The 13192-nt window shown below is 42.6% G+C and overlaps 1 protein-coding gene across 2 annotated transcripts in view; it reads right to left on the bottom strand.

Moving 5' to 3' along the window:
• The window catches only part of RNF220 (ring finger protein 220), a 586572-nt gene that overhangs the window by 140418 nt on the left and 432962 nt on the right, over positions 1-13192 (bottom strand). For both annotated transcript variants that reach the window (XM_033915741.1, XM_033915740.1), the window contains one exon: positions 7783-7909. In XM_033915741.1, coding sequence (XP_033771632.1) covers positions 7783-7909 — 127 coding nt within the window. The remainder of the gene's footprint in view (positions 1-7782; positions 7910-13192) is intronic.

Here is a 13192-nt window from a genome sequence, read left to right as displayed (position 1 = left end):
GACCCTCCTGGCAGAAGTGAGAGCTATAAGGAAGACCACTTTCCAAGTAAGAAATTTGAAATGTGCTGTGGCCAAAGGTTCAAAAGGAGGCTTCATTAAAGCGGAAAGAACCACATTGAGATCCCAAACCACAGGAGGGGGCTTGAGAGGTGGTTTCACATTGAAAAGGCCCCTCATGAGCCTAGAAACCAAAGGATGAGCCGAGAGGGGTTTTCCATGAATTGGCTCATGAAAGGCAGCAATGGCACTAAGATGAACTCTGATGGAAGTAGATTTGAGACCAGAGTCAGACAAGGAAAGAAGATAGTCCAACACCAGTCCCACTGCTAGAGACATGGGATTATGGTGATGTAAGAGGCACCAGGAAGAAAACCGAGACCACTTCTGTTGATAACATTGAAGCATGGCCGGTTTCCTGGAAGCATCAATGATAGAACGGACAGGCTGAGAAAGGAGTGAGTGAGCCGAAGTCAGCCCGAGAGATACCAAGCTGTCAGGTGCAGAGACTGTAAGTTGGGATGCAGTAGGGTCTGTTGATGCTGAATAAGCAGAGAAGGAAACAGTGGAAGAAGTATGGGTTCCCTGGAACTGAGTTGAAGTAGAAGGGAGAACCAATGTTGCCTGGGCCACCGTGGAGCGATGAGAATCATGGTGGTTTGTTCCCTCCTGAGCTTGAACAATGTCCGCAGCATGAGCGGTAGAGGAGGAATGCATATAGGAAGAGATTGGTCCAATCCAGGAGAAATGCATCGGGTGTCAGACGGTGAGGAGAGTAGAGTCTGGAGCAAAACAGGGGCAGCTGATGATTGTGATGAGCTGCAAAAAGGTCCACTTGAGGAGTGCCCCTTTGAGCGAAAATGGACTGGAGAGTCAAGGGGTCGAGAGTCTATTCGTGAGGTTGGAGAATTCAGCTGAGATTGTCTGCTAAGGAATTCTGCTCCCCTTGAATGTAGACAGCTTTCAGAAATAAATGACGAGCTGTCGCCCAAGACCAAATCCGTTGGGCTTCCTGACACAACAGGCGAGAGCCCGTCCCTCCCTGTTTGTTGATGTAGTACATTGCAACTTGATTGTCTGTGCAATTGAGTAGTACTTGAGGAAAGAGAAGATGTTGAAAAGCCTTGAGGGCATAAAACATTGCTCGGAGTTCCAGGAAATTGATGTGGTGTTTCTTTTCCTGGGCAGTCCAAAACCCCTGAGTTTGGAATTCGTTCAAGTGAGCTCCCCAGGCATAAGGGGATGCGTCTGTGGTGATCACGAGATGATGATGAGGTAAATGGAACAGAAGACCTCTGGATAGATTTGAAGATGTCAACCACCAAAGAAGCGACTGTCGAAGAGACGATGTCACAGATATGTGTTGTGAGCAAGGATCCGTCGCTTAGGACCACTGGGTTGCTAGGGGACAAGGGTCAGTCATCTTCAATGCAAGACCTGCGCACCTGTCCGGAGCTCTATTCCACCCCCTGCGGGATCCGGTACTTATTTACCCTGCTAGTTTCCCAACAGCATTCACACGTTCACTGTTGAGGTCGCAGGCAGTGTTATAAACACGCTGCCTTCGTGAGCCCCGGAAGCTTTTCCTCTACTCTTCGCCTGCGTTTTTAGGTAAGCACTTTCATTTTCTTCATTAAGACTGTGCTCATTACTAGGGCTTATGCTCATTTTATGTTCTTTTTTGGAGGTTAGTAGTATTTCTACAGTTCATCACACGCTAGTTTGCCACAAGATGCTTTTAGTTTTCTTTTCGTTCTATCTCCCCTATCGTTTTGCTTATGCAGGGCCGGTGGACCTCTAGTCTCTTGACAGTTTCCCTCCCATCGGGTAGCGAGTTACATTATATGTATCTTTTATATATATCTTTTTTTTATTTTTTGAATTTGTAGTCCCGACAGTTTCTCTCCCATCGGATAGTGAGTTTCACTTTCTTATGGGCTTTTTGTCTTTAGCATTTTTGCTTCATCTTCTCTCTGGGGATTTATATCAGATTCTCTCCCATCGGGTACAATGTTATATTTTGTAATATTCTCTTATTAGTTTGTAGTCACCTGACTGGTTCTCTCCCATTGGGTAGTGTATTTTTGCCTCGTTTACTCTCTGGGGATTTTAGATAGTTCCTTGCTGATATTTCTTTCACAGTATTTTCTTGTTTTACCCTTTTCTGCTTCCCTTTCATTAGCAGCGCTGGCACGCAGGGATGGCATGAGAGAAAAGAGTTCTGGATGTGTGAGCGGGCCCACATGAGTAGGACAGGCTGGAGGGAGAGAGACTGACCTGTAGGGAGCTAGTCAAAGAAACTGCTGGAGTTTGGTTGGGAAATGTTAAAAAGAGACAGCAAGAAGGAGGGAGGGGGGAAGAAATAATGGGTCTATAAACAGAGGAGAGGGAGAGAGATGGTGGACAATGGGATTTAGGGAGAGAAGGAACATAAAGGGAGATGTGATGTCAGATTTGAAATGTGTATTCTGCTAGAGCTGGTGTTAGACCGCAAACGTGAGCTAGGATTTAACAGAGAGAGGAAGAGACTTTTTTTCGGTTTATTTTGTTTACACCACAGCACCAGTGTGGGTAGGAGAGGGCAAAGGGGGTGAAGAGGCTATAAAATAAACCAACCGGGATGTTTGAAAATAACACCCAATTGGGCAGGAAAATTGAATGAAATTAAAAAAAAAAAAAAAAATCGATTCAGTAGGCTGAATTGAATCAAAATTTTATTTCCTGAATCGGGCAGCACTACTAAGCAACTCTTGTCCCTTCTAGGTTATATAGATAAATTTTGATTGTTATCTCAACTTAATCAACCAAAAATGTATCTATAGTATTTAGCATACTAGGGAACAAATATGCTGCTCACATAATAGCTTTTGAATATGGACCCTTCTCCCCCCCTTTCTATTATAAACGGAAAAAGGTTAGGACATCATTATACCTGGACAGATACTGTAGGAAACTACATTTAACCATAGTACAGTCACCAACTCACTACACAAAGTTCAGCTAATCAATCACTTGAGATTCTTTTGTTAATCTTGGGAGGGGCTAAGGATAGACAAGTTGTCACCTGGTCATATGCTAGCTGCTCACCAAATTCTTGGCATTTCTTCTGAAGTCTGCTTAGCAGAACCTTTGTAACAACGCTCCTCGTCATTCCAGCTGTTTCAGGCCACAGGCCTGTTCTTGGAAGGTTCGGAGATGGGGGGAGGGGAAGGGTGTTCTGGATTAAAATTATATTCACCAATAAAGCTCCTGGGAGGCCACACATTGCTATAACTCACTCTCTACTCGGCAACTGAATTCTGTGACAGTGAGCAGAATAAAGAGGAGAAAAAAGGGACATTGTGTTTGCCTAGGAGCCCTGAGGGCCTGCAGTGCTGGAGGTGTACAGCAGGTTGCTGCTTTCTCATTTATCAAACCTTACAAGGGATGGAGTGATAAATGTATAACTGGGCCTTTAATATTTTATGCAGGTGCTAAAGCCACTTAGCTGTCACCTTCAATCCATCAGCAGCAGCAGCTGATAAAGCAGCTATTGTCACTCCAGGCTCTCTGCTTCTTACATCTCTTGGTTTTAATTTTGTTTCTTAAATATATACAGGACTAAACAGGGTCTCACAGCTTCACTCACTCTGAATTAAAAACAAATATTACAATTCTCCCCTTTACTATTAGTGCAAATATTACAGATTTTCAGGTGTTTTAAGTGGCTAAAAATCAGACAGCGACATACATCATTTTAATTTTTTTATGTTACTAACCTAGAGAGTTTCTCTTTAGAAAAATATAATTTTTGTTTTATGCAAAGGTTTGTGCCTACCAAAGTCTTACTTCGGTGAAGATCCAAACCCACTGAATATCTAATGCTTACAATCATTGCTTCTCAAGCAGGTCCTGAAGGATATCCACAGTGGCAATGCCAGAGGTAGAATATTGATACAAGACCCACAAGAATAGCCATACTGGCTTAGACCAAAGGTCCATCCACCCAGTATCCTGCGTTCAACATGGCCCAATCCAGGTCACAAGTACATGGCAGAAATCCAAACAGCTGCAGCATTCCATGCTACCAATCCCAGAGCCACCCCTTTCTAATGCAATCAAATCAAAATAGTTTACCAAAAAAAAAATAACCATATAAAAATGTGCAGCTTAGGAAGAATCCCTGTGATATCCTGAAAGCGAGACTGGCTAGGGGGTACTTCAGGACCAGCTTGAGAAAACACTGCTTGAAATGTTACACACTGTACTTGTCTTTGTCTGATCTTGTGAGGCGCCGGCAAATAATTTCCCTGCAGGCATTAGCAATGCCTCTCTGTTTCTTTCTTTCAGTTCATGGATATGTATGAATGTACATTTGCAGTTCACAAAACCATCAGCCCCCAGCTTCTGGGTGGCAAGGCCACTTTGGGGGTCATTTTATAAAGTAATTTTCACATATAAGTGGCCTCATAAAATACTGACCAACATAAGTGTGTGTGTGATGACATGGTGGTACATAGGAGCTTCGCTGGTAGGTGTGTACAAGAATGGAGTTTGGAGGTATGTGCATAGATTACACTAAATCTCCAGGTATACAGAAGGAAGAAGGTGTTGATGCCCCTGTACAGGTCATTGGTGAGGCCCCACTTGGAGTATTGGGTTCAGTTTTGGAGACCGTATCTGGCAAAGGACGTAAGAAGACTTGAAGCAGTCCAGAGGAGGGCGACGAAAATGAAAGGAGGTTTGCGTCAAAAGATGTACGAGGAGAGACTGGAAGTCCTGAATATGTATACCCTAGAGCAGTGTCTCGCAAACATTTTCGAGCCAGGGGACACTAAACCTAGTGTCCCCAGCTCAAGAAGTGCGCCCGGAAGTGCGCTGGTGTTGGCGTGTTGACGTCATGCACATGAGTATGTCAGCATGTTGACGTCAGCGCATGCACAAACGGGCCTTGCGCTGAGAGAAGGACCAGCAGAGAGAAAAGCTGCTGGCATCGGGAGATTGCTTACAGTATGTGCCTCTCTTCGTGAGAGGTACGTCCTACAGACAAGTCATCCGGCGCCTCTCCTCTTCCCCAGTGTACCGCAGCACACCTGAAATCTCAGGAGGCACACAGTTTGCGACACACTGCCCTAGAGGAAAGCAGGGACAGGGGAGATATAATTTAGACGTTCAAATACTTACAAGGTATTAACATAGAACAAAATCTTTTCCAGAGAAAGGAAAATGGTAAAACCAGAGGACATAATTTGAGGTTGAGGGGTGGTAGATTCAAAGGCAATGTTAGGAAATTCTACTTTACGGAGAGGGTGGTGGATGCCTGGAATGCGCTCCCGAGAGAGGTGGTGGAGAGTAAAACTGTGACTGAGTTCAAAGAAGAGTGGGATGAACACAGAAGATTTAGAATCAAGAAAATAATATTAAATATTGAACTAGGCCAGTACTGGGCAGACTTGCATGGTCTGTGTATGGCCGTTTGGGGGAGGATGGGCTGGAGTAGGTTTTAACAGAGATTTCGGCAGTTGAAACCCAAGAATAGTACCGGGCAGAGCTTTGGATTCATGCCCAGAAATAGCTAAGAAGAAGAAAAAAAAATTTTTAATTGAATCAGGTTGGGCAGACTGAATGGACCATTTGGGTCTTTATCTGCTGTCATCTACTATGTTACTATGGTAAATAAGATTAAGAATGTTATAATGCCTCTATATCATTCCATGGTGTGACCTCACCTTGAGTTTTGTGCTCAATTCTGGTCGCCGTGGAAATTAGAAAAGTTTCAAAGAAGAGTCACCAAGATGATAAAAGGGATGAAACGTCTCTCATATGAGGAAAGACTAAAGAGGTTAGGGCTCTTCAACTTGGAAAAGAGATAGCTAAGGGGAGAATATTGAGGTGTACAAAATCCTGAGTGGTACAAGTGAATTGATTCTTTACTCCATCAAAAATTACAAAGACTAGGGAACACTCAAAGTCCTAGTGGGGCAGGTTGTGAAAAAGCCCGTTCGAAGTGCTGCTGCTGCTTTAGGAGGCTTTGGAGATGTCAGGTTTCACGGTGGGAGGTTCAGTGGGCTGCTGCTGCACAGGGGGATGGGTGGGAGAGGAAAGATGCTGCACATGGGGGGGAGAGAAAGGAGAGAGGAAGAATTGTTGGGGTGAAGGAGAGGGAGAGATGAAACAGAGGTGGCAATCTTTCATATGGTGGAGGGGAGGGAGACATGCATGGAGAAGAGAGAGGGAGAAATTATGCATGGGGAGAGAGAAAGAAATATTGTACATAATAATGGAGGGAGGAAAGGAGAGATGCTGCCTGGAAGGGAAAGAGGTTTGGGGGGTGGGGGGTGGGGGAAGAGAGAGAGAGAGAGAGAAATGGCAGACAGTGGGAAAGAAACAAATGTTAGATAACAGTGGAAAGTAGAAAAAATAACTTTATTTTCTATTTTGTGATTACAATGTCAGATTTGAAATGTGTATTCTACCAGAGCTTGAGGTAGGACCTAACAAAGAGAAAAAGTATTAATTTTGTTTGCACCACAGTGCCGGCATGGGGTTGGAGAGGGCAAAGAGGGGGATGGGGTGGAAAGACTAGAAAATAAACCTGCCAGGACGTTTGGAAAAAAAAAACCAAAACAAAAAAAACCAACCAAACAAGCAATTTGGCAGGAAAAATGAATTGAATGGAAAAATCGATTCAATAGGTTAAATTGAAATTTTTTCCCTGAATCAGGCAGAACTAGTGCAGACATTATACTTGTTTGAGCTCACCTGTAAATGTGTTAAAATCATTACTCTACCTTAGAGAATACCAGCCTGCACCATATGTGCTTTTAGACATGACCTAATTTTGTAAGAGCTATTTTATGTGCAAAAATAGTCCATACAATTATTCTCCAGAAGTAAATGTGTATTCTATATTTTGCAATGAAAATATATACATTTTACTGAAAACTGTTCCAAGTTTTTATTTATTTGGTTAAAAATATGCAGAACCTGCACTTATCACAGCTCAAGGCAGGGAACAAAAGAATATACATATAATAATAGTTACAATAGAAACAGCAGAATACAAGAACGTATAATAAGTTTAAAAAGCTCGTCAGCTAACTGCTCGTTTGAATCTGGGATTTGGAGGAGTGACCGAGGGGGCAGCACCTAAATTGGCTCCACCTGGAGGCACTGTTTTGCATGCTTACCATGTACAGATGCCAACCCTGACAAACCAATAACCCATTAGAGACAGCTGGCATATGGCCATGGGATACATTCTTTCTAGGGCACGCAATGGTTTCCTAAATTCAGGTGCTCTTTATGCATTTTTTATTCTTCCCTGTGTTCTTATATATGTTTAGCGAGCCTTTAGTGAAATAACTATTGGGATTTAATGTTGAGCAAGCCTCTGACAGTCAGCCACAACCCAAATGCTCACCTATTCTAATTATAAGGGCCCTAAAAGCTGTTAGCAAGGCAAGCGATGGTTCTCATACAGGAAATCACCAAAAGAGGGATGAGGAAGGACATGCTTTAAAACCCTGTCCCATAACTTATGCTCTGTTTCACAGAACTTCCCAGCCTCCTTCAGACACTGAGGCCTCACCTGAAAGTTTTGGATGCAGCAGGCATTACCGCACGCTAAGTATTAAAACATTCCTGTTTGGCAGATCTATATACCAGGAGCAGGCAAAATAAACAGATGTTCTTTTTGTACTTAAATGATGCCAAACCTCAGACACCCTGGAAAGAATGTGTGTCCCCCACATTCGAAAGACAAAGCATTTGTGACAATCCCAAACAGTCCAATTGTATAGATACCTCGAAAACCCCCTTCCAGCAGGGTGGTGGCTCGTATCCTCTTCTGCCCACACCACTCATATTCCTCAAACCTGTGGCCATTCTCAGGGTCGAGGTCACCAGAATCGTCCTCAGGCATGCCCTCCCTCTGCAAAGGGAGAAAGAAGTGGTGAGAAGGGAAGTCGTCCCCTGATGCTTCTTGTGCTGAGGACTTGGGCACATGGTGAAACACTGCATGACAGCTGCCACAGATGGCTAGGCAGCATGCTTACACACTACAGTTCCCTAAAACAAGCATTAGGATAGGTTTATTTGTTCAGAGCCCAGCCATGCCACAGTGTAAACAGGCAAGGGTCTGGCACTCAGACAAGCAAACGCAGAATGGCAGCTGCTCTGTAGATGAAGAGAGCGCTCTGACTCACAGACCATGGAAAGAAGAGCAGAGATCCGATTTGCAGTGACCCCTCTTAACATACTTGTCTGGTCTCCTTTCAGAGTCCTGCCACTACAGTTCAAGCTTCTGTCCTTGGAGATGTCCAAGATGACCTAAGCCAGGAACCAAGCCTATCTAGCCTGCTTATGTTCATTCTTCTAGATTCACACTCCCTTTCCTGAAATTAAGCATCTTCTGTGCCTCTCCCATCCTCTCTTGTGTCCTGGACGCTGGGTTACTCTCACTGCACCTACATAATGTGCCTCCATCCAGATTAGTATCTTAAGACATTACACTGTACTGCTTCAGTTCCAAAAGTACAAAAAAGAGGCCAGAGAATGCCAATTTATAACCATAAAGCAACAAAAGACAGAAATACACTACTGCAGGTTTACTCACAATGTGAAGAGAGAGCGAACCCTACCAAAAAAGCCAGCCATACAGCTCTACTTCCAGCATCTACTGGCTGCAAGCATCTCATTACACTAATCACAGCTAAGTCACAATGCTGAAACACATAGCCAAACATATGTGGTACCATATGGAGACACTGCCTCCCCCCCCCTCCCGAGTAAACCAAGAGCAACCGTTTAAGAACATACCTACGTTTCCCAAACACCCTAGGCAGCCCACAGGGCTTGACAAAGCCTGAGCACAGGAAGAAATGCACTTCTTGGAAAAGTTTAGGCATCCCTGATCAAACTCTATGTTTCAACAAATCCCTCAAAGTTGCATAGGACACCTTCCTGCCATTTTTAATGCATAATCATTTATTTGCTGTACAGTACAAATTCAGAATAAGAACATTTTGATTTGTATATTCTTTCAGACAGTATTTTGCAGTCAGCCAAGAGCATTTCTTATTTCTGCTTCTGGAGTTTTATTTATTTATTCCATTTTCTATACCGTTCTCCCAAGGGAGCTCAGAACGGTTTACATGGATTTATTCCGGCACTCAAGCATTTTTCCCTGTCTGTCTCAGTGGGTTCACAATCTACCTAATGTAGCTGGGGCAATGGGGGATTAAATGACTTGACCAGGGTCACAAGGAGCAGTTTTCCCACTCTTCCAGTCATAGGTCTCCCTGTATATTTATTGATTTTCTACAGCTCTAGTCCGCACGATCCAAAATTCTAGGCAGATTACAACAGACGTACACTGCATTAAATGAAACAAAACCTGAGGTCTCCCCAGTAAAATGGTGTGGTAGCCGGGTTAGTCCACCTTTATAAAGGTATTACAGTATATAGAAATAAAGGAAAACAAAGAAGAAAATGTGATACTTTTTTATTGGACTAATTTAATGCATTTTTTGATTAGCTTTCAGATCAGAAATAAGCAACGGTTAACAAATAAATAACAAAATATATAAGTGAAACATAAAAACATTCCAATCTCATAGGAAGAGGGACGGGGGAAGATGGATGGATGATAAAAGGGTGACGAAGCAGTAGAGTTTTATGTACTGTAATGTGATCAATAACCAAGATCTTTGCGAAGTCCTGTCTGGTGGGTGTCAAATATTTCATCATTTTGATTTCAAAGGTTTTATGTTCCTGGATTGTCTTAAAATTTCCTTTTAGTATTCTCACCATAAAATCATCGATGCAGTGTTCTGGTTTCCTGGTTGGCGGTGCAGTGTTTAATATGATATCAGCAAAGATTGATTCTTGTCGCTTTAGCACCTGGCTTGTTTCTCCAATGTAGCAACTGTCTTTACACATTTTGCATTGAATGATGTATCCCACATTAGAAGATGAGCCATGTGTAGGATCCTGATGGGGAGGAGTCAAGAAGGCAGTCATGGAAAGTGTCACTGCTAATGTGGCCTTGGAAGAGAATGTAGCTCTAGACTGAGGGGAATTGTGGAAGGAAATTTAGTTATTTAATTTGATTTCTATCCCATCCACCCAGTAGCTCACAACGGGTTACAAGCCAACATCCATTTGGACAGTACAATGACTATATAGCAGCTTAGCCCAAGTTTAGACTAGAGGACAGATTGGCAGGGGTATTTAAGGGAACCACATTGGTTAGAAAAGTTGACAATGTAGTATCTTGAAACCAAGCATAGAAGGGCAGCAACTTTGGTCCGCTTGGGAGGGGGTATTCAGGGAAGCAGAGAAATGGTTCTAAGGGATAGCTATTAGCACTGGAAGGGAGGGAGGGGGAGGGATTGATTGCAGTTGGAGTTTAGTTGAAGAGGAGGGCTTTCACCGCTTTCCGGAAGGTCATCAATGAGTTTTGTAAGCTGATTTGCGGGGGGAGTTAGTTCCAGAGTTGAGGGATGGAGTGGCTGTAGGAGTGTTTGCGGGCAGTTTCTGACAGGAGAGACCTTCCTGGGGGGATGCACAGGCACTTCTCTGTTTCAGAGCAGAGGAGGCGGGTGGGCATGTACAGGGGTAGCTTGGATCCTATATAGGCTGGGGTGATGGCGTAGATTCTTTTATGTGCTATTAACCAGGGCCTTGAATGCGCAGCGCTTGTTGAAATATTTGACTCTCTTATACAGGTCAATCATCTCTGATACTGCCATAGTTTCAGTTTATTCTTTCACATCTGGAGCCGTAGCGAACTAGTTCAGAATTGAGACAAGCATTAGTTCCACAGATTAACACTTTGGCTGCAAGAACAGGAAAATAAGGTGAAGAGATGTACAAAATATGAAAACAGATTGAGAGAATGAAGCAAGATCTTTTCCTCATTTGCTATTGAGACCACCTAAGAAGTTTCCATGCTACTTTTTTTTTTTTACTATAGGAGGTAGTGTTTCAGAAACCTATGTGCCTGAGGCTAAGAAGAAAAACCACCAAATGAGCTATCGAGTCTGTGCCTTCTCCTATGTTGGATGTATCTGATATTCTGGATTTGGCTACTTCAGTGACGTTTTTGGCTTACATTGCCACTGAAATCAGATCGAGACTGGCTTTATTGCATTTTTCCCTCAAATTTCTCCTGGCACTACTGAAATGGCTCTTGAGCAGAAGCATCATAAGGAATTTCTCCTTATGTATCCTGGGACCTTGTAAAGGGCTGATTAAATATAAACGGACTTTCTTCTTAGCAGCAAACTGTCTGCAGATGTCGATCCTCCTGTGTAGAGTTCTCAAATTTTGATAATTTTTTTCTATTTGAAGACTGGGAAATGGCTTTCTACTTTCCCTATCTTTTTCTTAAGCATTTTGTGGACCTCAGCACAATGATATATTGTTTTCCTGTGTTCTAATTGGAGTTTTATAATGTTTGTGCTGGGTTATTGTTTGATTACAATTTTCAGTAAGTCAACCAATTGCTAAATCCTTCTGACAACTCTCAAATGCAGTTCATTATTGGGTAAGTCAATGCTGTACTTTGGACATTTACGTCATTGTCAAGTAAACTTCAGAAGGTCATTTGCCGTGATCTGTGCATTCTCTTTTGCAAAATAGGACCAGATTTGAAGCAGTTTGATTAGAGATGATTCTTAATCTTGCAATCCTAGTCTGGGTAATAATAGTTCGTGCAGTTCCATTTCTTAACAATGTTTCCGACAGTTGAAATAGCTGGAACATTTAAAGGTTTTTATAGCCTAGCTCTACTTTTTAGCGCTAGAGACATATGCAGCGCTGTACATTAAACATGTAAGAGACAATCCCTATGCAATAGCACTTACAATCTAATTAAAACAGACAAACAAGACAACTAGGGGTTAGGGAATGATAAAACAGATATGGGTAATTTACAGCACAGACAGTTCCTTAAAGAAGCCTCTGATTGCTGAAAGTAGAAAGAAGGATCACAGTCTTAAGAGGTTAAGGGTCAAAGCATTTGTTGTACCCTCACGAGTCAAATCAGCATTTTGGCCTATATTCTATAAACTGTTTAATCCACAAAGCTGGATAAAACCCCCTTTAAAATGGTTTAAAACCCAAAAATTGTAGGCACCTACAAACCCTGTGCCTAAGGTTGAAACAGGCTGGAAATGACCTTGGGCATCGTTAGGTGTCACCATAGGCAGGATTCACATCAAACATAGGCACCAGAAATGCAGGCCTACATTTCCAGTGGAGCTGCAATTCCACAAACCGTTGCGCGACTGACATGCGATCAGCAGCCATCTTTTATCATTTGTAAAATCCAGCCCTTTCAGCCTATTTTTAAAAGCAGTAATGAATTAAATGCGGAGTCGTCCAAACTGCTGTACATTCCATATTCAGTTCTTTTAAACTAATTATCAATACAGTATTTTGAAATGAGCACATGAATACTAAAATTTCACAGAGATTGAATCAGTTTTAGGTTTGATTTGAATACTTAAATACCGCTAAAAACCAACATGTTATAGCGGTTCTAAAAACATTTCTTTATATTCAATCTCAGGATTCTTTATTGATTGTTCTGCTGTGTCTAGCTTGTTTTATTGTTACGGCATATGTTTTACTTTTGTACCCTGTGCAAATCAGTTGGATAGCGCAGGTAATAAACATTTAAATAAATAAATTGGGTGACATCACCACATGCCGCTAGCCTGGAACAGTTCTTCTGCACCTCAGAGCTTAATGTAAACCTCTGAGCATCCATAGCCCTGGTCTCCTCAGCTTCAAACTGGCTCCATAACTCCACATGGAACTCAAAATTATTTAATTGGCTTAATTGGTGTGATAATTGAAAATGCCATTAAAAGCCAATTTAAAAAAACCAAAACGATAAAGTTCCACATGGAAGTCTGAGAGGCGCATCTATATTGAGGCACTTACCCGCGTCTACCTGAAAAGTGGGTGTGGCTAGGGGCAGACAATGGGCACAGAGGCATCAGTACATTACGCCAGGAAAACCCTAGCTTAATATACCCACGCCTACCGATGTCTAGGTGCGATTCCATAAAAGACGCCAAGCGGATGATTGACAACCACATTAAACTCTGCTTAACCGTTTGAGTCAGAGCTCGTGTGCCTGATCAATCTGGTCTGCAAAAACACACCACCTGTTACAGGTGAGCAAAATGCTTTTCTATCAACA

Source organism: Geotrypetes seraphini, chromosome 12, assembly GCF_902459505.1.
Source record: "Geotrypetes seraphini chromosome 12, aGeoSer1.1, whole genome shotgun sequence".
NCBI lineage: Eukaryota > Metazoa > Chordata > Amphibia > Gymnophiona > Dermophiidae > Geotrypetes > Geotrypetes seraphini.
Note: the sequence above shows the minus strand (reverse complement) of the source record. Positions and strands in the feature narration are given on the sequence as shown.